Genomic DNA, 25,484 nt, shown 5'->3' with positions numbered 1-25,484 from the left:
GATTAATAGCATGCTTAAGTTCAGTGGGTCTTAAAACACCATTTACTGAAATATTTCTATATTCAATTATTTTCAGAAGTCTCTTACCTTCCCAGAATCCAGCAGCTTCTGGAAGTCTTCCATTGAATTTGCCACAACCATATGAGTCTTAAGGTCTTCAGAAGCCCTACCAAAAAATAATGAGAAAAGAACACATCATTTCTCCTAATAATGTTATTTTTAAACAAGCATAGTTTAATGAAATAACAATAACCTGGAAGTGAGAACTCAGTTTGAACCTCGACTTTGCCACTAGCAATGACATTCAGTAAACCTCAGTGAACTCATCATTGTATAATTGTGAACATGAAATGGATGAGGAGTTTGCCATGCACACAACAGGTAATTTTTATTTTTGTTATTGTTGTTAAATCTCTATTGATCAACATTCTAGTCCTGCTATACCACTGACTACCTGAGAGTCTGGGTTGTGTGTTGTTTTGTCTTTAAAAAAAAAAATGGGGGGGGGATGGGGGTGTTATTTTTTAAACCTCTCTGGTCTTAGTTTTCTAAGTTTTTACAAACCTGGAAAAATACTCAAGTCAGTCTAATTACCCATACAGGATTCTGAGAATCAAACACGAAGGCATGAAAATGTTTTGAAAAGGAAAAACTCATAAATATCCATTATTCAAGCTATTTTCATCCACTAGGTCAGTGATCGGCAAACTCATTAGTCAACACAGCCAAATATCAACAGTACAACGATTGAAATTTCTTTTGAGAGCCGAAAACCAACTTCTGCGCATGGGCCACAAAGTTTCAATCGCACTGTACGTGTGCGCCCGCACGTGGTATTTTGTGGAAGAGCCACACTCAAGGGGCCAAAGAGCCGCATGTGGCTCATGAGCCTCAGTTTGCTGACCACTGCACTAGGTAATTCTTTTAGAAATGGAAATAAATGTTATTCACTTCTGCATTTGAAGTCATGCATGACATGAGGGAAGGAAGTAAGGCGCCACACAAGGACCCATCTTCTAGTGCCTCTGCATGAGACCTGCGATTCTAAGACCCCTTCCCATAGGTCAGGGCAGCCCTAAGGCCCCGCCTCCCCCACCCCCGTTCTGAGCCTTGGCCACACATCAATCACTTGGAAGCTTTCACTACTGCAGGTGCCAGCCCACTCTAGACCAATTGCGTTCACACAGCATGGTAGGGACCCAGGCACTGGTAGTTTCTAAAGCCTCCCAGGGGCTGCTCACATGTAGCCAGCAGGTGAGAATCAATGCCTCACTTCCTCCAATTTATATGTCATAAAAGTCTGGATCTAAAACGAACCCAAATTAGCCCAGGGGCCAGTCAGTGCACTGCAGCTAACGTGGCAGGGAGCAGAAAGCACTTAGAAAAACGTTCATAATACAAGTCAAATCACAAAGAGAAAGGCGCATTGAGAACCACGGGAAAGAGGACTTCCAGTTGGGACAAAGAATTCCTGGGATAGATCTCCTAGGGTTGGAAGATGAGAGACATGAGCCGCTCATTCTGAGGAACTGACTTTCTGAAGAGATTGGCGTGGATGTCCTCCAAAAGAGCTTGAAGTTTAGTCTCGGCCTCATCTTCAGCAACTGTGAGCTTCTCTCCAGTATCTCGTCGGACGGCCACAAACTGACAGCTCTTCATATCACGTGGCCCGACTTCCAGTCTAATGGGAACTCCCTAGGAAACAAAAGAGGCGGCTAAGGTGACACATGCACATCTCCAACTGGACACAGGGGGGTGGGAGGGGACCACAGGTAGGCTTACAGTTGTGAGCTCACAAAACACAGTTTATTCTTGTATTATTATTGTTAACCCTTTGTACGCCATAAGTGTCTAAAGACGCAAGCAGCAGACCTTCCCCACACGCCACGCACGTCTATAGCCGCAAACCTCGCATATCAACTCTGGTCGCCCAATTTTAAAATCAGACTTGTTAGTGACATCTCTGGGTGTGTAAAGAAAATTATGGTAACTTGAATTCGTAAATATTCCAGCGCATATGGAATTAATTCCAATATCGTCCTGTTTTGGATGCGTGACAGTTAACTGGTTAATTATAGCATTGTTTATTTGTATTACAACTATAAACCTACTTTTGCCCACCCTATACAGACTAATTTCATGGTTTTATTGACATAAATAATAAAGAAACAAAACAAAGGCATGCACAAACAGTATGAAAAAGCAGGCAATATTCCTGAGCCATTACAAAAACTCATTCCAATAAGGCATAAACCTAAGAGAAAACTGTACTGCCTGAGGTTTATTAAAACAAAATAAAAATAAGCTTCCTCAAAAACGAGTTCAAATTTAGCAACTGTGCTGAACACTCAGTTTCAAAGAACTCGTAACGATCAAAACAGAGGAAGTCATGAGAAAGACTTACATTTTATAAAAACACACGTAAAGAAAATCTAAATCCAACGGAAGAGTTTACCTTGAGCTCCCAGTGGTTGAATTTCCAGCCGGGCGAATAGTTATCTCGCAAATCAGCTCGAGCGCGAATGTTAACACTGAGTAGCCGCCTGCGATAATCATTGCATTTTGCAATCAGAGCATCTCTGTCTTCCTCAGAGAGTGCGTTTGTGATGCCGCAAGGAATGACCACCACCTGGAACCCAGCACAACAGCTTATGTTCACACAAAGACACAGCATACAAACGTGACTCTAAATCACAACACAAATCAACACAGGGTGGGAGTGGGGGGTAAGGGGGTGGAGGGGGGACAAAGGAAGGCTTACAGTTGTGAGTTCATGAAACAGTTTATTCTTGATTGTCATTTATTAATTATAGCATTGTTTATTTGTATTATAACTGTAAACCTACGTTTGCCTACCCTATGTAGACTAATTTCATGGCTTTATTGACAATCCTATATAATAAAAGCCTAATATGCTAAGTGTTCGGTTGTCCAGTCGGCCATTCAACCAATCAAAGCGTAATATGCTAATGATATGCTGAGGCTGCTCAACCGCTTGCTATGACATGCAACGACCACCAGGGGGCAGACGTTCTGACCAGTAGAATAGCTTGCTGTTGGGGTCCGGCCAATCGGGACTGAGCGAGATGGGCCGGACACGCCCTGGAGCCCTCCTGTGGTCCCTCCCCGGCTGACCAACCTCCTGCATCCTGCCCTAGCCCCAGTCGTGAACCGGTGGTGTCCCTCAGCCTGGCCTGCGCCCTCTCACAATCCGGGACCCCTTGGGGATGTTGGGAGAGCCGGTTTTGGCCTGACAGCAGAACAACCGGCCACTATGATGCACACTGACCACCAGGGGGCAGACGCTCAACGCAGGAGCTGTCCCCTGGCGGTCAGTGCGCTCCCACAGGGGGAGCACCGCTTAGCCAGAAGCCAGGCTCACGGATGGTGAATTTCGTGCACTGGGCCTCTAGTAAGTAATAAAAAAAACAACAAAGGCATACACAAACAATAAATTGCTGGTGTGATTTCTAATCTATACAGAATGTCTACCATGGCTTGTCTGTGCTAAATAAATCATTTAAAAAAATGATTTCTAAGCAAGTTTTATATAAAGAAGCTAAAAATTAAAAGTAAAAAACAAGAACACAAATGATATCCGTAGTTACACAACCGAAGTCTAGACTGAATTCTATGTTGTTTCTCTATTGGCAAAATCTACCCAGATGATATTCCGAAAATTGCCCTTTCGAGTTTGTTAGTAAATATGACCTGTATTCTAAGTGCTAACAGAAATACCTGCTTACCTGAACACAGGCTACCCGGGGAGGTAACACTAAGCCCATGTTGTCCCCGTGAACCATGGTCATGACACCAATGGTCCGCGTGGTCAGGCCCCAGGAGTTCTGATAGGCAAACTGCTTCTCTCCTGGCGTCTTTGGGTCTTCAAAAACGATTTCAAACATTTTGGAAAAATTCTGCCCTAGATGATGTGATGTTGCTCCCTGAAATAAAGAGAAATAGGAGCTTTAATTGTAATAACCTATTGTGCCTGCGAAAATGATAATAAAATCACATGCCTTAAAATGACCTATTTTGTCTTCCTTGATTTATTTATATATAACACATTTTTAAAGTGTAGCTGATACACCAGAGAGAGTAGGTTTAATCAAAAAGTGCTGGAGAAGTGTGCTGCTCTGGGCAAACCCTCTCAGAGGAGAGGCAGAACGTCAGTTACGAAGGTTAAATGGGATTCCACGCTCTGGGCAATTCAGAACACGGGCCTTGACTTAATCACTGACCTTGGAGACTAGAGAAATGGGGCAGACAGGCCTGAGATGCGCATGTGGGCTAGAAGCACATGAAGCACTGTGTTTTTAAAAGAGGCCACGGCCCTGAGGACAGAGAAAGGCGCTGGCTCTGCCCACAGGCTGTGCTGACTCACGTCCCCCGCGAACCCGGGGCGGCAGCCGGCACCTGGATGGCTCTCCCGCTGGCGGATATAAACGCCTCCACGGTGGTGGTATAGTCTCCTCCTGCAAACTTCTCCTTTTCCGTTTTTCTTCCTTTTACAACAGGAATTGCCAGGAGTTCTTCATATACCTGAGCATACAAGTCAAGTATCTGCAAGACCTGTAACAACATTTTAAATGCACAAGTGTTCAAGTTTCTGGCATACTTACTTATTACAGACCTATAACCCTGTACTATTTAAAACTATCTGTGGTGGGAAAAGCACTTCAAACAATAAAAACCCTTTTTTTGTGGAAAGGTTAAAGCAGCCAGTGGGAATTTATTAAGACATTCCAACAAAGCAGTGTAAAAAGAAGTTAATTACTTTTAAAAACCTACATAAATTGAGAGTGCAAGAGAAAATGAATGCTTTTGAAAGATGCACAGTAACCAGGATGAAAGTCTCCTGAAGAATAATTAATTTCACCCACAGGATTATAAATTCTGCTACATCCTGAAGTCCAAAAAGACTGAAAAGTTATAATAGCATTTTCATAAAAAATTTCAATAAGCAGTTTCTTGAAGTCCATACACATTTGCATTCACTAGTTTTTTCTCTTAACCTTAAGGTGATACAATTATAACAAAATAATTCATACCAAGAAATTCTTTTAATGCTATTTGGATCAGATCAGTTTCAGCTTAGCGTGATATACTGAAAGGTCACCTATCATAGACACACTGCAGTACTCACAGCTGGAAAAAGCAGCCCAGTGTGGACAAAGCAAAGGACACACACAGAACTGAGCAAGGACGACCACTCTTCATACCTCCACTGCCGCTTCCTCAAACGTGGCAAAGGCGCTGTGCCCTTCCTGCCAAAGGAACTCGCGAGTCCGCAGGAACGGCTGCGGATGCTTGAACTCCCAGCGCTGGAACAGGCAGGAAGACAATGTGGTCGTTAGAGAGAGCTTTGCCGCTCTCATTAGCAATTTTATGTGTAAGCAATCAGAAGTCATAATGTGATCCAAAGGACTTCAAAAAAGCTTCCATACTCGCAATCCTTTGAACATACACGTAAGAAAAGACCAATGAGTAGGCAGGACAATGGGAGCAGAGAGAAGGGTGTGCACCTACCACCACGTTGCACCACTGGTTGAGCCTGATGGGCAGGTCTCTGTGTGACTGCACCCACTTCGCATACGCAGGATACATGACTGAAAGACACAGGGAAACAAGCAGGCTTAGTCACTGAGGGCTTTCTTTCTCCCCGAGGGCTGCTAAGAGCTAAACTGCAATATAATTAACAGGAATGAGAAGGTCGTGTTTGTGTAAATGTGTTTCCAATGCCTGTAATGGTCAGTGAATGGTATTATTATGTATTTCATAAAGTGGGTTAATCAAGAACATTATCTAAACCTGACCATATTTTGTGTTCTTAGCAATGAGATTTACATTTAACATTTAATTTGCTTTTCTGTTGTTTCGTTTTTAAAAACACTAAGTGAAGACGTATAGTATGTACTACGTGCTATGTTAAGGTCTTTACATTCATTATCCTGTTCAATTTTCACATTCAACCCAGAAAGTTGCTATCACAATCTCAATACTAAAGACCTGTAAACTGAGGTTAAAGACGTTAAAGAGCTTGCTAAGTCAGCAGTTACGGGAAGAACCAGAATTTAGGGTGAATCTGTATGTTTGATGCATCTAGCTGGAGTGTGAAAGCTCTCACCTTAACTACTAATTTGAGTGAGGCGCCTGTCTTATCATGGCCTACTCAGGACTACCTATAGTTTGTAACACACACACATACACAAAAACCCTGGCCAATCTAGCATGTGAAAAACAGCTGGTGTCATAATTTCAATAATGCACCATTACAATAACATACGAGAGCGTCACCGGAAGTCTCCAAGAGCCAATAATCCTGAACTGCAGATGGATAATCTCGTTCAAGACATCAACAAGCCCAAAGGCTCAAACTCCACGGCTATGTGTACTTCTAGGAAAGTCACTTAACCTTTCAGACCTGTTTACCTGCCTTGGAGATAACAGCGGCTGCCTCATCCTCCTCACTACTGGTTGTAAGAGGAATACAAGACAGAAACATAACAATTAGTAACCTACCGAAACCCTACATGAATGTGAACGTGATACTAAAATAAGTAACAGGATTTATAAATATGACATTAAACATTCGCGTTGGCAATTTTATAACTAATTTCAAGAATAAAAATTATCCTAAGAATAAAATTCCTTGCAAAGTTCTGAAAAATTATAGCATAAAAACAAAATAATAAAACTGTGGTGTTTTTTGTTTTAAAATATATTTTTATTGATTTCAGAGAGAAAGGGAGAGGGAGAGAGAAACATGACAAGAGAGAATCATTGATTGGCTGCCTTCTGCACGCCCCTTACTGGGGAATTGAGCCCGCAACCTAGGCATGCACCCTTGACCAGAATCAAACCCGGGACCTTCAGTCCGCAGGCCAACGCTCTATTCACTGAGCCAAACCAGCTGGGGCCTGTGGTGTGTTTAAAAAACAAACAAACAAAAAACCTTTATCCTACTGCTGAAGAGCTCTGTAATGAATACTGTACAGAATAAAACTCAATGTCCGTTTGCATTCATTCATCTTGGCATACACATTCATTAAACTTTACGTACTGTCAACAAGGATTGTAAAGGTCAAAGAACGAAGGGGAGACCCACTCTACACACTGTCTCTTAACACCTCAATGCGCTCCCTCCTGCCCCAAGGCTGCTCCTCACCTGTTTCACTGGTAGGACGAACGGCAATGGGTTCTGCCAACTCTGTTTTGCCAGATCTTGTAACCCAAGCAACCTAGTAAGAGAAATCACTGTTCAGACATTGTACAACAGCACTCAGAGAAGTAGAACAAATGCTGGCATTTCAGTAGTTCAGCGTTTGCTCTCTCACTTGCGGTAAGGTAAATGCTGCTATTCACTGAGAGAAGGTAGATATTAACTGTCCTTTCAAACATTGAAAGAAAAGTAGAAGCCAGTTAATTACTTAATGTAACAAACATAATTAGACATAACTTGCCCTAAAGGCAGAAACATAATGTTTTAAAAATGGCTTTCAATTAAAAAAAATTTCTCTAAATCGGCTATTATAACTTGCCTTTTAAATTACTATTCATATGTGAACTGAAAATACACTTTTGAGTTTATATATAAAAAACGGCAAAAATCAATCCAGCCCACCCACCTCCGGGGCGAAGTCGGCCACATGAGTCTTCTCCGTCTCCAAGGCGCTCTGGGACACGAACATGGGGAAGTAGCAGTTCTCCACGCCCAGCTTCTTGATCTCGGCGTCGAAGAAGTCCTTGATGGACTCCCAAATGGAAAAGGCCCAGGGACGGAGGATGTAGCAGCCACTCACATCGTAGTATTCAATCATTTCTGACTTTGTGATGACCTTTATCAAAGAAAAATGCAGTCTTTAAGGCCGAAATGGAATCAAAATTACAGTACAGGTGCCGGGAGCATGATAGCCACGCTTCCCCCTGGAGGCTGCCAGCGCTGGTACATCCTCTTCACGTGCATGTAAACAGACCTTTCCATCCTCAGAAACACGGGGCCCTACACTCGTCAGAAGACTCGAATTCTAATCCTGCTCCTGCGGTTCCTATCATTGTGGCTTGGGACTATACTGTCACCTCACCACACAAAAATAAAAACAATGACTACCTCACAGGGCTACTTCTGATTCCACACTTATGTGAAGATGCTTTGAAAACTGTGACATGCTAGATTTCTATATTATGTATTATTAAAGGCATTACACTTTATTATTTTGTGTCTGGACTTCAGAACCGAAATATAAAGTTGCCTTTGAGAAATTTAATACATAAAAATCAAATGAATGCATACTCACCTGAGAATACCAATCTGCAAGATTTTCTTCTTTTTTTGCCTCAAGACCCAACCTACAGATATGAACAGTAATATATAAACTTCATTCAGCAATTGCTTCTAGGTTGAACAGAAAACCTCTGAAGGTCAAAATATTCATTTTTCTTTAGTACAAGTCATTTCTGTATTGTTATCTCTTCTATATTCATTCTATTCTAGACAATAATCCTTTTCTGGAAACACGAACAATTATTCAGGAACTGTCTTATGATGAACACAGAAAAATCTACCCATGAGTTGTTTTATAAAAAAGTACATTGTTTTGGAGTTTGTAAGCAAGGCTTTCTTGGTTTAAAATCTTCGTGTATTTATACTTGAATTCTCCATTTGAAACAATTCAAAAAAATGCCTATCTTAAACCTGCCCCTTCACAAGTAGTCATAAGGTAAAAGATGGAAATTCTAGTCTTTCTCCAACTATTCTGTGCATCTGATCACCCCATCAATAGGCAAGAAAAGCAACTGCTGTGTCCTCTTGTCTAAGAAGAGACTGTGTTTGATGTGAGCATGAGAGGCAGAACTTGAACTTCAGCTAAACAAATCTAAAACAGTCTCTCAGAACAGAAGCTGTTAGTAACAGTGCTTCCTCTTACTAAGCCGCTCAAGGAACCAAGCACAAGGTTCTCTACGTTCTGGATGGGCTTAGAGACGAGAATCACATGATTTGCACAGACTGGAAAGTACTGGAACACCACCTATCCCACTGTTTTGTTTTTGAACAAGCTTAGTTTTACATACAACTAAACCCACTTTAAAATCCTATTGAGTCCCCACAAAAGAATTGCATTAAAAAAAAAATCTGTTTAGGGTGCAAACATGTCTAGTTAGGTACCAAATGTGCTAAAAGGGAGAGGAAGGAACATGAATATGTTTGCTTTTAGTTAGTACTTAGTGGGCACAGAAAAAACTACTAACAGTGGTTACCAATTCATCACGATGGTAGGAGGAACTGAGAAGACAGAAAACAAGCATAGGATGGAGACTTCACTGAACTTTTTCTATCCTGAGACTCCTGAACCCAGCAAGTGAATGTGTTGCCCATTTAAGTAAATAAACAGAAAATTAACAAAAGCTACCTGCTGACACTACACCTTTAGCATTCCCTGACTTAGTGTGACAAGTCAGACCAACCACAAAAACATCCTTTTTTTCACGTAAGAGTCGAATGCATTCCAAACACCGCTTCCCGGCAAAGGGCGTTCCCGAGGTGGTTACCTGGTCTGCTTCCGGGGGCCCTGCCCTTCGCCGGCTCCGCTGGGTGGCAGCCCACCACCACCCTGGCTTTTAGAGGGCTCTTTCTTTGAGCCATCATTTTGCTTTTGAGGCTTATTTTGCTTTTCAGATTTATTTTCCTTTTCTTTCTTTTTCTTGTCTTTGTCCTCGGCCCCAGTGGCAGAGACGGGCTTATACTCGACGCCGGTCAGAGACTTGTACTGCGCCTTCCGCTGCAGGAGCTCCTGCACAGCCGCGTCCACCTGGTCCTTCAGTTCAACAAGAGAACAGGGTCTGTTTCACTCAAAGCCCTGCCCGAGCTTCAGAAGCAGATCTGAGGACACCACTGAAGGCCGAGGGGTGTGTGGCAGGGGAAGAATGCTGTATGTACTAACTTCTGAAAATACATGAGTGAGGATGAGAAAGAGGGACAGGACTGAGCAAGAGAGTGACTTAGAAATCGTGCTCTAACTGCACTGTCCAAATAGTCGTCATTAGCCCCCTGTGGCTAATTATCTCTAAACTGAACTTAAATAAATCAATTAGCAATCCGGCTCCTCAGTCTCATTGGCCGCACGGGACAGAGCTGTCACAGAGCACGCCTCTGAGAAGGCACTAGTGCAGAGCACATGTCCCTCCGCAGTGTAACAGCCACCCAATCACACAGGTGCACCATTACCAAGATGACAGCAGTCAAGTTGCTACATTACTGGTCAAATTTCAAAACCTGTAACGTTGTCTGTCTTCCACGCAAATGAATCTGTACCAAAAAGTCCTATTTGTATAAAGGTAATACAATTAGCACAAACCACACCATGGTTCAAAATAAAACTTGTCGTTCTAGACCAGGGGTGGGCAAACTTTTTGACTCGAGGGCCACAATGGATTCTTAAACTGGACCGGAGGGCCGGAACAAAAGCATGAATGGAGTGTTTGTGTGAACTAATATAAATTCAAAGTAAAGGAGTGGAGGGGAGAGCAAGAGAACCGGGTAGAAGAGCCGGATCCAGCCCGCGGGCCGTAGTTTGCCCACGGCTGTTCTAGACCAATCATGTCAAACTCGAAGGCTAACATGGGCCAAATAAACGAGGCATGTGGCCCGCGGGCCGTGAGTTTGACCTGCTTGTTCTAGACTGAAGAGTTTTAGGAGAATGAGTCCGACAGAGAGCACGGGCTGTGTCAGGGCCTACGTGAGCCAGGCACTGCTGGGGTCTAGGTCCCTATTCCCCAGGCTCTGGCAGACCAGAGAGAAACAGACAATTGAACTATTAAAATAACGGGTAATTAAGTATTATGTCAGAGAGAGGCCGTGTCCTAGGAGACTGTCCAGTCAGATCTAGTTGGGGGAGAAGGGACCACTGAAGGCTTCTCTAGCAGACAAGACAAAGGAGCTGGAAAGGGAAACATGAGAAGTTAGCCAGATTCCATGGGGCAGAAGTGTTCCAGGCAAAGAAAGTAGTGGGTAACGTGAAAAACAAAAACACACACAGAACAGCACACTCACCTTAGAGGCTTTCTCAGCTTTAAGCTTGCGAACGACTTCCCCTTGAGAAGCTACTTGGTCAAAAAGCACTTTGGCTTCCGCTGTTTCTGGACCACAAGGCTCAGAGCTCCGGGCTGGACTTGAACCTGAGCCGGGAGGTAACGGGGGCTGGCCAGGCACGTATTCCTGCCCGGTCTTTTCTTTATACTGAGCTTTCAGCGAAAGCAAGCACTCGACAGCTTCATTGACTTTAGCCTGCAGTAAAGGAGAAAGAGAGAAATATTTAGTACTGTAACTTTTCTTCTTCCTTATGTAAACAAATAAATGACAGGACAGCCAAGCAAACTGCCAGCGACCAAGCCCTGGGTAAGGAGAGGAGTCAGAATTTATAAAATCCGAGCACAGACCACCCCAATGGCTTGGCCAATATAAACCTTATTTTTTTCATTTCTAAATAGACAGTAAATACAACACTGCAAAAAACACACAATCTGGGCCCAACTGAAGAACAGTTACATCACTCCCTCTGATACTTCCAGCATAGTCATCATGAAAAAGAACGAAACAGCCCAAATGAGACCCTTGTGACTCCAGCAGGGAAGGCCAGCCACGCAGGCAGAGGCCTCAAGCCAGATGCCTTACCTGATGGCAGTACTAACCACCAACCAACATGCCACCAGGAAGCCACGCTAGAGAAAAAGCACCTGCAACTCACCCTACCCAAGTCTTACTGCCAATTCTACCAGAGCTGAGAGCCACCCATCGGAAGCCAGGACACTCATGTGGGGCCAAGGAGACAGGAAGCATCAGTATGCCTTACGAGAACGGGCTCCCGGGGCCAGCAATCATTTCCTTGTGCGGCTACTTTATGGGACAGTGTTCTGCCGCCTACAGACCTGGCGCCTGTCACAGCAACACAACCACAGAGCGAGCACAGGGAAAGGGGATCGCACACCGAGAACTGGGAGGCTGTCTGGTACTCCCGACCTGTCTCTAATTTACATTACTTTAGAATTCAGGGCATTTTCACAGCAAAACCTACCTGATCCTAAGAAAAAGGCGATAGTGCATCAGACATACAAGACTCAAGAAAAACAGAAACTTCCATCCGTTAAAAGAAAGGAAATGGGGGAAAGTGAAGGGGCTTTCCTGCAACCCTGTCCACAGAAGAGGCCTATTTGAAAGAAGTCCCACTTCTCCACTGTAAGTATTCAGAGTTTAAAGTCAGATGGCGCACATTTCACACAGGGAAACAAAAAACCACACCTTTGTTTGGCAAGACTGTATCTTGAAATATTCTAAAGGAGAAAATTAAGATGGCCAAACGACTTTATTGCGACTAAGACATTCCAGTAACAGAGTAAAAGTAGAACGAAATTCTAAAACTAGGGTATGTCTCCCGACAGAGAGGTATAGCAAACCGCTGGGCTCGACGCCATGAACTGTTTCCTCCTTCCCTGCCACTTCGCACCACAAGCATTTCTCAGCAATTTAGACATCGCGGTCACACGGCACAGGACTGTGCCAGCAAGCATGTCTCCCCCAGCCCTCCCCCTGCCACCAGGTGACGGCGAGCTGCTGCTTGTTAATGTTTCCAGGGCTTGGCACACGGCAGGTGTCAGTAAATGTTGACCGTTATGACGAAATGTTCAAGCAGACAGTCTACAAACATCACGTCCCACAGGAAGCTGAGTCTGCACTAGCAGCTGGAGGTCACGGGCCTCCTCACAAGGCTGCCGGGCTCCCCCCGAACACTGACCTTAGGGGCTTTCTCCGCTTTCAGTTTTCGCACCACCTCCCCCTGTGCAGCAACCTCATCGTACAGAGACCTGCCTCCCGGGGGGCTGGCTGAGGATGGAGAGGAAACGGCCCGTGCCGCCACCGCAGGAGGACTTCCAGGCTTGTATTCCTGGCCCGTCTTCTCCTTATAGTCGGCCTTCAAAGCCAGAAGCTGTTTCACGGCTGCATCGACATCTTCCTTTGCTGCTTTCTTGGCTTTCAATTCCCGAACCACATCCCCTTGGGCAGCCACCCTATTGTAAAGGACCAAGGGGTCCTCAGAGGCAGCACCAGCATTAGTCAAAGGGGGCGCTGGTCTTTCCTTAACAGGAGTAGTGGTCTACGGAGGCAGAAAACCAAAAGCATGATAATTATTTCATGGTAAATGTCTGCCCCCCAAATTAAATCAAACTGATTTGTTTCAAGTTAAACCTTTAAAATCAGAGACCAGTTTTTAATCTATGTAAACGAAAAGCTCAAGTTATGACATTCCCATTGTAAATAGTTTCAAACTCCTATCTCCTAATAAACTTTCATGCTCCTGCTGTCCCTAGCCTCAGATATTTTACCACTCAATTACCTAGTCACCAAAACAAAACTAGAAGTTACTGTCTTAACAATTCTACTCCCAGCCCTAACCGGTTTGGCTCAGTGGATAGAGCGTCGGCCTGCGGACTGAAAGGTCCCAGGTTCGATTCTGGTCAAGGGCATGTACCTTGGTTGTGGGCACATCCCCAGTAGGGGGTGTGCAGGAAGCAGCTGATTGATGTTTCTCTCTCATCGATGTTTCTAACTCTCTATCCCTCTCCCTTCCTCTCTGTAAAAAATCAATAAAATATATTTAAAAAAAAAAAACAAACAATTCTACTCCCAGGATCCATGTCCTACCCTATATCCTCCATACTCTCATCCTCTAACCACTTATAACACCTTCTAGTCCTACATCCCACCCACCCTCCAAAACAGCCGTGGGCAAACTACGGCCCGAGGGCCAGATCCGGCTGTTCTATCCGGTTCTCTTTCTCTCCCCTCCGCTCCTTTACTTTGAATTTATATTAGTTCACACAAACACTCCATCCATGCTTTTGTTCCGGCCCTCCAGTCCAGTTTAAGAACCCATTGTGGCCCTCGAGTCAAAAAGTTTGCCCACCCCTGCTCCAAACTGTCTTCCTCACTGATGTTCAATCTTCAGTGACTACCCAACTGCCAGATCCAAACTATGCATCAGGTGCTCCAGGTGCCACAGAAAATTCACAAGATGCCACGGATACTGTAAGTGTCTGAGGCAAACAGAGCAATATGCCCACATCTGTGTGTACAAGCTCAAGGTGTTTCAGCTGTAACATTAGAGCATGCGCCCTAACCAGTTTGGCTCAGTGGATAGAGCGTCGGCCTGCGGACTGAAAGGTCCCAGGTTCAATTCCGGTAAAGGGCATGTACCTTGGTTGCGGGCACATCCCCAGTAGGGGGTGTGCAGGAGGCAGCTGATTGATGTTTCTCTCCCATTGATGCCTCTAACTCTCTCTCCCTCTCCCTTCCTCTCTGTAAAAAATCAATAAAATATATTTAAAAACAAAAAACAAAAAACATTAGAGCATGCTACATTCTTTCAATGACATCCTATCTTGGCAAAGCTGGATTTTTCACAGCTGCTGTGTCAAAAATCAAATGCCAGGAAAAATCACTGTGGAACAGGAAATGGTAAGAGTCCAATCTGAGTCCATGGCTGAAGGAAGAATAAAAGCATTTCTTTCATTTTGTATATCACTTTACAAGTGAAATAAAGCCCTGCCGGTGTGGCTCAGTGGTTGAGTGTGGATCTGTAAGGTCACTGGATCTATTCCCAGTCAGGGCACATGCCCAGGTGCAGGCTCGATCCCCAGTAGGGGGCGTGCATGAGGCAGCCCATTGGTGTTCCTATCTCTCCATCCTCTTACCTTCCTCTCTCCCTAAAATCAATGAAAACATATTTAAACAATAAAATAAAATAAGCAAAAGGTTAGAACACATAACAAAGGTGAAATAAAAATATTAAGCATTTAAGAACGAAGTATTTTTAAAATAAAATGTCTTCCTTTTCTTTCAACTTACATGTATTATTTTTTCGAATGACTACCAAGTTGTTGGGATATAATATGTAAATAGTTGTTTGCACTTAACTACTTACTAGACACAGTATTTACCTCATTTTTCACTGTTTCCACCTTGGTCTTCTCCTTGGACCCAGAAGTCGGCATTTCCTTGGTGTGCCCGTCAGGGATGTATATTAAGACACAGGGCGCTTCTCTGCAGCTATGTGGGCTGAAGAGAACAGGAAGGGCCGGAAAAGTGCATTTGAACTGAATTCTCAACAGCAATTAAAACTGAATTCCTACATTGAGTCGATGACACTGTGTTCACGCTCTTAAATATAAACAGTCCATTCTCTTATTTAAATCAAAGGTTCTTCCGAGTAGTTTAAAAATAACTACATTAATAAAAATCATCCGTGCTAATTATAAACTTCCAATTTATAAACGTTCATAAATGCGAGCATGCTAAGCCCAGGACAAAAGTGCGCCTACTCCACATGGCACCAGAAAGGGCACCAGTGGTTGCTAACGGTCTCCCTCTTGACATAAAAGGCAATTCATCTACCTAATCTGCTTAGAAGCAGAACCAATCCTGCAAAGTATTTATTTTATGAGAATTTCTCAATTCTAAAGGGTAATTAGCAAACTCCACTGCCCTGAGACTATTTGCAAGCAAAGAATTTATTCAAATTTTGTAGTAAATGCCAAAGTAAAAAGAGAAAGAATGTAGTAACAATAGGATCTGTGCATTTCTTCAATATTTATTAGTAACAGCTTTATTGAGATATAATCTACATAACAAAAAATTTATCCTTTGTCCTGGGAGGGTAGCTCAGTTGGTTGGGACATCGTCCCATATACCAAAAGGTGGTGGGTTCAGTTCCTGGGCAGGGCACATACCCAGGTTGTGGGTTCGATCCCCAGTCGGGGCATGTGCTGGAGGCAACCGATCAATGTTTCTCTCTCACATCTATGTTTCTCTCTCTCCCTTCCTCTAAAATCAATAAAATAAAAACTTACCCTTTGAAAATCCACAGCTCAATGATATAAAGTGTGCAACCATCACCAGTATCTAATTTGAGAACATGCCTATCACCCCCCAAAGAGAAACTGAACCCTTTGTCTATCACTCCCAGTCCCCCATTCTTCTAGACCCTGACAACCATTAATCTGCATCGTTTTTATGGACTTGTCTATTCTGGACACTTCATATAAATATGTGGTCTGTTTTGATTAGCTTCTTTTACTTAGCATAAGCTTACAAGGGTCATGAACGTTTTAGCATAAGTCAGTACACATTTCATTTTTTTATGGCTACATAATATTCTCTTGCACAAACAAACCACCTTCTGCTTATCCATTCATCAGCTGATGAACATTTGGGTTGTTTGCACCTTCTGGCTATTATGAATAATGCTGCTCTGAGCCTCTGGGTACAAGTTTCTGTGTGAACACATTATTTTTCTTAAGTATATACTTGGGAGTAGAATTGCTGGGTAAAATAGTAAGTCTATGTTTTAAACTTTTGGAAGAACTGCCACGCTGTTTTCCAAAGTGACTGCATCATTTCACATTTCCACCAGGAACGTAGGAAGGTTCCAATTTCTCCACATCCTCAACACTTGCTATTGCCTTTCTGGTTATAGCCATCCCAGTGGGTCTGGAGCACATCTCACAGTGACCTTGATCTGCACCTCCCAAACAACTAATGATGCTCAGCATACGGGTCATTTGTGTATCTGCTCTGGAGAAATTTTTTCTTTATACTTGGACTACATGAAGATGAATTATAAGATGGTTTAGTTTTAGAAATGAATTTGTGAATATTATACTGTTTCAAAGATATCACTAATTAAAGTCTGAAATAGTAAATACAGAACAAATCAAATTGAATAGAGAATTTCCAGGTACAACGTTTTTGTTTAGTTCCATTTTTAAAGTATGATTTACTATAAGAACGTTAAGCATTTTCATTTAGTTGTTCAGCTACATTTTTTTACCTCACAGGTTCATAAGGCTGATCACATATGAAGAACCCTCTTCTCTGGAGCTGTATAATGTCCCCTTTTTTCAAATCCTTAAGGCAGGGGTCCCCGAGCATCAGTTCTTCATGCTATAAAGGTGATATAAGACGAAAAGTCACTTTCTCAAAATCAGAGCCCTAAATGCAACAGTTTTTTCAGTAGCTGGAATATTCCTATTTTACACAGATAGGTTAAAAACTTCACTACTTAAGCACACACAACGGAACAGAGGAGTATTAAAATAAATAACTACATTCATTGTAATTTTTGAAGTTAACATTTATAAACAGACGAGCTTCAGAAAACCTTTACACTAACTTGCTTGGTGTCCCTGCAGGTATAAAAGTTCCCCACCATAAATATGAACGATGCACAACAGACTGAAAAGCACTTAAGGATCAGGGCTCTGGAGCCAGGATGCCTCTGAATCCCAGCTCTACCACTGAGTGTCTGCCTCAAGCAAGTCACTTAACCTCACTGTGCCTTACTATCATCTGTAAAATGGAAACGTTACTCCTTCACATCTTCTTATTTTAATAAAATTCTACAAATCTCTTCCACTGTATTTGAGAAACCAAATACTTAAAACTAATTTTAAAAATTCTAAAGAGAAGATTACGGAGCAGGGCAAGATGAAGTACCGTTTCTTTTAGCTACCTTACTGTTCTTGTTGACATACTGCTTAAAGTCCTCGTCTTTTCCCAGCACTGGCTTCGTGATCAAGTGCTCGTACGTGACACAGATCGCTGGGATGGGAAGAGCACGGGCCGTCTCTGCAAGCCAAGTGATCTTAGTGGTTTTCTTGTAGTCTTTGTTCTCCAAATTCAATTTGGCATCAAGAGATACAATTTTTCCATTTGCATTTCTAGATGTAAGATTGAAAGTGTTTTTTAAACATAAACCCTAACTGCTATAACAGAATCTGTAACAAACGGATCAGGAATTTCTTTGTAAAAATTTCAAACCAAACACTTGAGTTTTTCCTATGTGCCAGGCATATACTGGTTATAAATAAAATATAATCCCTGCTATCAAGATACTAAGAATCAGCCCTGACCGGTTTGGCTCAGTGGATAGAGCGTCGGCCTGCGGACTGAAGGGGCCCAGGTTCGATTCCGGTCAAGGGCATGTACCTTGGTGGCGGGCACATCCCCAGTAGGAGGTGTGCTGGAGGCAGCTGATCGATGTTTCTCTCTCATTGATGTTTCTAACTCTCTCTCTCCCTTCCTTTCTGTAAAAAATAAAATAATTAAAAAAAAAAAAAAAGATACTAAGAATCCACTGGACAACAGACCCACATACATCTGGTGAAGACCATGAACATATTTACAAACTTTAAAGTCAGCCATACTAAGCATTTAAAAAATTCTAAAATAATGTATTTTAAAACATTTAGCAATTACTTAAAATCACATGCAATGACTGGGCAATTAAGATGTCAGAGTGTACATAAATTAATCTTCGCATATTTTGTTCCATTTATGTAATCTTAAAATTTTAAGTATAGCACACTATAACCACTGTGAAGTTCAGATTCATCATTAAACAATTAATTTTAAAGCTGATTTCTGTATAAAGAATATGTTAAACTCTATCCAAAGAATCCCTCCACCAGGTAACTATAAAATGAGAATCAAATGATCAACAGGGACCCTAAAACATTAAAACTATTTTTATATCTAGATGAAATAAATTTCAGCATCATGAGCAAAAGCTATCCTGATATCCTCTTAGTCAACTGGAACATATATGGAAAAAACATTACCAAGAATTTGCAGTACTTATGCCTGGGTAAATTTACCACTCAGCCACATGAATATATCTGAACCAAGTAATTTTTAATAAGTGAATAAACACAGCACACTTTTATTCCATATTTACTTGAAAACAAACGAAAGTTCTTACTTGTGTATTTTGGTAATGTTGATGTTGCCCCAGTTTATAAATGTCACCATCTCCCCCTCTGACAACGTCTCTGCATCGGCACCTTCGATGAAAACTCTGGGGCTGTACCACACGGGCTTCAAACCCACATCAGGATTCTGATGAATAAAGGAAAGTGTTGGTTAAAATGACAACTTGTTGAACCATGTGGAAATGTACATATTCTTCCATTTTATTCTTTAACCAATAAGTTATCTGTGCTGGCTGGAATCCCAGACCTCAGACCTGGGTCAGTCAACTGACCACTGATGCCAATGGAGTTAGATGAGGTGGCCTGCCTGAGATTACATCCAGCCTAAAGCACTGTTTCCAGAGCTGGAACAGAAGTAGTTGTCGCTAAGTGTCCTAGACCAGAATCTGCTTTGCTATCCTCAGAACCTCACTGCTTTTGCAGGAAAGGAGAAAATGAAGTCATTCCTGACCTCTGCTACAGATTATAGGAGAGATATCACACCTTAGCAGGAAATTAGGGACCTTTGTGTGTTAGAAGACAAATTTTAAAGACAGAATTGTATATGTATAGATAAATTTTCTGCCTTTTCAGTATATATTAGATGAAGAAGGAAAAGAGATTTGGGGAATAAGAAGAATATGATACTTGCTAAATTTCAGGTTTTGAGAAAATTCTAAAGAAAAAAAAAAGTATGGCCCTGGCTGGTTTGGCTCCGTGGATAGAGCGTCAGCCTGTGGACTGAAGAGTCCCGGGTTCGATTCCAGTCAAGGGCACATGCCCAGGTTGTGGGCTCAATCCCCAGTTGGGGGTGAGCAGGAGGCCGCCAATCAATGATTCTCTCTCATCGATGTTTCTCTCTCTCTCCCCCTTCTTCTCTGAAATAAAAAAAAAGTATAAAGATCTTTTGAAATAAATGTTAGATAGCATGTGTTTAATAATTGTTCAATAATTGAACCAATGCATCTGAGAAAAATCAGTATGTTGTAACAACTTATATTATGCTGGGGTCAGAATAGAATACTGGCAGGCTAAATATAGAAACCTTTGTGAGGGAAATGATGACAATGAAAATTTCACAGATCAGAGTAATCTGCTCATCATATAAAGTACATTTCCCTATCAATTAATTCTTATTTAATAATAAGCACTAACGTCACTCATGCTATCTGACTACAACAGTCACTTTAACAAGTAAGCCCCTCACCATTCACATTTTAAAACATTCAGTGAACTTCACGTTTAAGCTAACTGTAGTGTGTGATATATGCTATATCGTATGGCCACTGTTCACCTAGCTGAATAATCAGATGCAAGATAAAGGCAAAGCCAAATCAATCAAGCTCTCTCTCTCTCTTTCCCCCAAATCTTATTAGGGTTCCCCTTAAAATAACTCAAATATTTAAAATTAAAAAACAGCTAATGCCACACACAGAAAGGCAATCACATAAGGCTACAGCCTAGAATACGTATAGCTCTTCATGATGCATATCGCCACATGTGTGAGCGACTCTAGGAGCATAACACGGTGATGAGTCAGGTCCTGAGTCTGTCAGTCCACTGGTGCATGACGGGGTCTATGGACACAACCTTCACTGTATAATGAGGATACTGACAGACCACTCACAAGGCTGCAATAAAAGGACCTACTTTTGCTTCAGGACAACCCAGGAAGTCCTGACCATCCAAGATGACAAGCATAGCTTGACTACGAGGCGCTCCCTGCTACCTACTTAAGACTTACATTCTAAATTTAGACAGATAACACTTTCACTGCACTGATATTTTCTAAAACAGAGCAAAGAGCAGTGTGATAAACTCTGGGTACGAGTTGTGACTTAATATGACTAGGTCCAATGTTCTGGCTTAAAGTCAAAGGTAAGAGTTAGTGAATAACCTAGTTAAGAGAGAATGCACCTCAGCTTCCACACGAAGAAAAGAACGTGAACTCTGATACCTCATCTTTCAAAAGGCCTCCAAGAAGAGATGCCTTCTCATTATACACGGATATGCTCTCTCTACAGAATAAATCAGGCACCAACTGAGTGGAAGTGCTGTGTCATGTGCTGTAGATTTTACTAGGATAAATTTCTTCAGCAAGAAATCCCCAAAGTCTTTTCTCCAATTAGTACCTCCTCCTGACAAATCATGTTGGAGAGCAATGATCCCCAAGCCACGCTGTGGCCACCAAAGCACACTCTCCCTTTTATTTACTCTCCTGCCCCTTTCATTAGACAGAGCGGCACGGCGCGTGCAGGGTGACCTTGGGGTGCTTGGCCACTTCTTTCATCTCCTCCTGAGCTTCAGGGACGTGCACTGGGATCACCTCTTTCTTCAGTAAGGCGACGTATCGTGGCGCCACTGGGTCAATAACCTGCAACAAATGTGCCCTCGTGTGAGAACATGCAGATATTCTTTTACATTTCATAAAAAGCACAGGAATACTAACTGGCTTCCTTTGTTACTGCATTTACTAATTTTTTTATTCATCAACTCACGCTAGCATTTTGACTGTCAAGTAGAAAAGAGAGGAACCATCGTAAATAAAGGCTATGGGAAGGACCGAGACCGCCTTTCCAAGAATGAGGACTGACAGGTGGAAAGAAACCAACTGCTTAAAGCATAATAGTATTTTGAAAATAATTTTTTGCTTTTATTATTTTTAAATGATTTTCAGAGGGAGAGAAACATCAATCCACTGCCTCCTGCACGCCCCCTACTGGGGATCAAGCCAGCATCCTGGACATGTGCCCTGACTTGGAATCATACCCGAAACCTTTCTGTGCACAGGAGAAAGCCCCACCAACTGAGCCACACCGGCCAGGGAGAAAAATGATTTTTAACTCTGCAATCAGAAGATAAGGAAAGATTATCCCGTGGGATTATATATTAATCCTACAGGTAGATATGATCTTCAATCCTGTATTGTTGGAAAAGTCCATTTTGAAGGAATATAAATATGTGTTTTAGTATAATTTTCTATAATCCAGTTTAGGTAATGCATCACCATCAAAAGCAGAATAGCATTAGGTCACTATAATAAGGCAATTCTGTAGGTTAAAAATATAAACAAAATATTTCTACGTGTCTGCATGCTCTATATACAGGGACCACTGTATTCCCAGTCCTAGCAAGGGCCTGGCACATACAGGGAATCAATAAATATTTGCAGATTAACTGAATGACTTGTCCTAGTCACTGTGTTCTAACCTATTCTACCTCCAACACAGCAGGAGCATGGCCTTCGGGTCCGATGTACTTTTCTCACTTCACTGCTCAAGTTAAAATTTTCCATGATGACCAATCACAAAAGCAGTGTTTAAAACACTAAACGAAGCACATGGAAGAAGCAAATGTATCTAAAAGGAATAGAAATTATTTCTTCCCATTTGAAGGATGCAGGAAATAGTGGCTATGATTGCTTTATTTTTTACTCATTTTTTTGTTCATTTTTTTGTTTTGCTTTAAAAGAATTCTGAAAACGTGACATTGTAGAAACTGAATAAACTCAGAGAAGAAACCATTCTCGGAGGGTCACTCACAAAACTATGAAAAGCTAGTTAATTTCCCTTGTCTGCTTCTCCTTCCCCCGTACCAACTCAGCACCAGCCTCTCTAGGTTGACAGCTTTCAGCCTTGCCTTCCTAGAGACTTACAGGTCATTCTTCCTAGTTAAGGGTTCTTATATGATCAAAGATTTAACTTGTGACCACTTGGTTCTGTGTTTAAGACAGAGACATACAATTGTTTTAAAGCTAAAACCAACCTGATAAACTTACTTCTGTCTCCTGCATCTGTTTCCTCGACTGACGAAGAGCAGAAGGCTGTTTCTCACACTAACGAGTTATAATCACCCCTTAGGCCTTGGCTAGCACAGATTTTCAGGCCACTTAAGCATAAAGGACTATGATTCTAAGGATCTGAAGTGTGGAAATCTGTTTTTTTTTTTAAATGTTTTTATTGATTTTGCAAGAGAGAGGAAGGGAAAGGGATAGAGAGATAGAAAGGTGGATGAGAGAGAAATATCTCGATTGGCTGCCTCCTGCACACCTCCTACTGGGGATCGAGCCAACAACTCAGGCATGTGCCCTGACCAGAAATCGAACTAGCAACCTTAGTGCATGTATTGATGATGTTCAACCACTGAGCAACACGGGCTGGGCAAGTCCAACTCTTCCTCTTAAGGCCTCCAATCACTCTTTTTGTCTCTCATGTTAAACTTGAGCAGATAACAGTGCTAACCAGACATCTGAAAAAATGCCTTTAATATCAACGAAAAACCAAAATAAACAACCTGGAGGAAACAAATGCTCTAAGTAAAAAGATACTATTAGCCCTAGCTGGTATGGCTCAGTGGACAGTGTCGGCCTGAAGACTAAAGGGTCCCAGGTTCGATTCTGCTCAAGGGCACAAGCCCAGGTTTCGGGCTCAATCCCCAATAGGGGACATGCAGGAGGCAATGATTCTCTCTCATCATGGATGTTTCTCTCTCTCCCTCTCCCTTCTTCTCTGAAATCAATAAAATTATATCTTAAAAATAAATATTATAACCATGAAGCAGGAAGGGGAAGTTATTTTGAAAATTCAGAGAAGAGAAATCTTGGAACTATGAGGACATAAATGAACAACTCAACGAAGGGTGGTTGAATAGATCTACCAGAAAGTAGAGCCAAATGTAGAGACAGAAAACAGAATCAGAGGACCAGTCCAAGAGGCCCAGCATTTGCTCAAGAAAAGTTCCAGGGAAAAGAAAACTTACTGGAGGGAAAAAAAAAAAGGAAAGAATGAATTCGAGAATATTTCCCCAAACTGAAGGAATGAGTTTACAGACTGGAAGCCCCATGTTCTTCCCATGGACATGGATGAAAACAGACCCAAACCACAGCACATCACCATGAAATTTCAAAGTGAACACATAGGCCACAGACAAGGTCTCAAAAACCTTCATCCAGGCCCCCTTTTCAGGGAGCTACTGAGGTAAAAGAGAAGATCCACGAAGCAGACGACCCACCAACAAACAAAAGCAAAGGGAACTGCAGGAAGAGGAGGAAGCCTGATGGGGGTGGAGATCAGGCCCAGCAGCACCGAGGCTGGGGCAGAGATGTCTCCAGGTGGAACCTGAAGCTGAAGGGATACCTGAGGCGTGCAAACACTTTGGTAGGCAACTTAGACAATTTATGCAGAGTCGCCGAAACCGGTTTGGCTCAGTGGATAGAGCGTCAGCCTGCGGACTGAAGGGTCCCAGGTTCGATTCCAGTCAAGGGCATGTACCTTGGTTGCGGGCACATCCCCAGTAGGAGGTGTGCAGGAGGCAGCTGATCGATGTTTCTCTCTCATCCATGTTTCTGACCCTCTATCCCTCTCCCTTCCTCTCTGTAAAAATATCAATAAAATATATTTTAAAAAAAAATTATGCAGAGTCTGGGACAGAATTAGAACACTCAACAAACACGGGAAGCCGGGGGACACACAAAGACCAAAACAATCAGCTGCAAGAACACCAACAAAGTTACGAGAAAAAGAAAGAGACCTCCTCTTGCGTGGTGGGAAGTCAACTGATGAGGCCCAGAACTAAAAAGTCAAGAAGTAGCAACACACATCATTTAGAGAAACGGGCAATAAATACCGAAAGAGTTATTGAAGGAGCTGAAAGTGATTTGTCCAGGGACAGAAAATGGAAGGAAGACAGAGGACTATACAGAACTGTATGACTATAGTGAAATGCATGTCATATATTGGAACAAAGTATACATCTGTAACTTTATTAAGACTTAAAACCTTTAAAATTTGGACTATTAATAAAAAGTACATCAATGTTAACTTTGCCTATAAATTCTACTTTATTTATTATTAGTAACTGCAGCAACAGAAAGAACCAATTAATCACTCCTTTATGGATCAAAAAACTGACTAAACACAAAAGACTAAATAAAATAAATTCAAGACACATGCGAGACAAGCAGCTACTTCTTGAGGCCAGGCATCAGCAAATCAAGCAGCAACACGAAAGAGTTTACAGAACACAATCACAGAAACCAGTCTAAAACACAGCACTTCAATGATTTGCCTTATTATAGTGTCCAAGCATCTGCTTCCAATTAGTATTATTAACAGTGTCAATATGCAGTATTCCTCATTTAAGTTCATTTAAGAAACGCTTTTTTAAAAGCTAGATTCAGTAGGACACAGGAATCATAGTTAATTCAACTCAATGGAATCTGTAACTTTAAAACTCTGTTCTCTCAGTTCACAAGGGAACAGTGGAATAGTCAAATCTGCCCTTGGCCAAGTTTTTTAAAACTAGGAATAGTGCATTTTCAATGGGATTGTATAAACAAGTCTTACTTAAATGTGATTGTGCTTCAAAGCTGTACAACAGCTCAGGTTATAAGATAGGCTAGAAGCTTTGTGCTAAGTAAGGCGAATAAAAGCATTAATACCTTCTTACAGAGAGCTCGCAGCTTGAAAGCAGAAAAATGAATGCAGAGTGTTCATAAACGATTTAAGGAAAAACCGTTACTGTTCCCCATCACTCCAAGTTTGCTTGCTTGAATCACTGTTTGGTACAGTTAATAGGCTTAAGCTCTTTATATGTTTAAAAAAGGAAAACATTCCATTTTCCTGTAAGTCTGCAAAAACGATAATATTCTTCACAAAACTGTTTCTACCATGAGGCGCTAATGAATT

General features: G+C 42.0%; 1 protein-coding gene across 4 annotated transcripts in view; it reads right to left on the bottom strand.

The window, feature by feature from the left end:
• EPRS1 (glutamyl-prolyl-tRNA synthetase 1) overlaps nucleotides 1–25,484 on the bottom strand; it is a 43,867-nt gene that overhangs the window by 3,217 nt on the left and 15,166 nt on the right. For 2 of the 4 annotated variants that reach the window (XM_080651284.1, XM_080651286.1), the window contains 19 exons: nucleotides 25,238–25,258; nucleotides 21,062–21,172; nucleotides 18,810–18,946; nucleotides 17,562–17,769; nucleotides 16,881–16,993; nucleotides 14,992–15,109; nucleotides 12,789–13,148; nucleotides 11,051–11,284; nucleotides 9,550–9,815; nucleotides 8,298–8,349; nucleotides 7,629–7,838; nucleotides 7,169–7,241; nucleotides 5,530–5,609; nucleotides 5,223–5,324; nucleotides 4,417–4,572; nucleotides 3,747–3,944; nucleotides 2,456–2,629; nucleotides 1,535–1,695; nucleotides 88–166 (listed from right to left, as the gene is read on the bottom strand). In XM_080651284.1, the coding sequence (XP_080507410.1) occupies nucleotides 88–166; nucleotides 1,535–1,695; nucleotides 2,456–2,629; nucleotides 3,747–3,944; nucleotides 4,417–4,572; nucleotides 5,223–5,324; nucleotides 5,530–5,609; nucleotides 7,169–7,241; nucleotides 7,629–7,838; nucleotides 8,298–8,349; nucleotides 9,550–9,815; nucleotides 11,051–11,284; nucleotides 12,789–13,148; nucleotides 14,992–15,109; nucleotides 16,881–16,993; nucleotides 17,562–17,769; nucleotides 18,810–18,946; nucleotides 21,062–21,172; nucleotides 25,238–25,258 (2,853 nt within the window). The remainder of the gene's footprint in view (nucleotides 1–87; nucleotides 167–1,534; nucleotides 1,696–2,455; nucleotides 2,630–3,746; nucleotides 3,945–4,416; nucleotides 4,573–5,222; nucleotides 5,325–5,529; nucleotides 5,610–7,168; nucleotides 7,242–7,628; nucleotides 7,839–8,297; nucleotides 8,350–9,549; nucleotides 9,816–11,050; nucleotides 11,285–12,788; nucleotides 13,149–14,991; nucleotides 15,110–16,880; nucleotides 16,994–17,561; nucleotides 17,770–18,809; nucleotides 18,947–21,061; nucleotides 21,173–25,237; nucleotides 25,259–25,484) is intronic. The other 2 variants (XM_080651285.1, XM_080651287.1) reach the window with 1 other exon arrangement.

Source organism: Plecotus auritus (genome assembly GCF_963455305.1).
Source record: "Plecotus auritus genome assembly, chromosome: 14".
Lineage (NCBI taxonomy): Eukaryota > Metazoa > Chordata > Mammalia > Chiroptera > Vespertilionidae > Plecotus > Plecotus auritus.
This window is presented reverse-complemented; position numbering and strand designations above follow the sequence as displayed.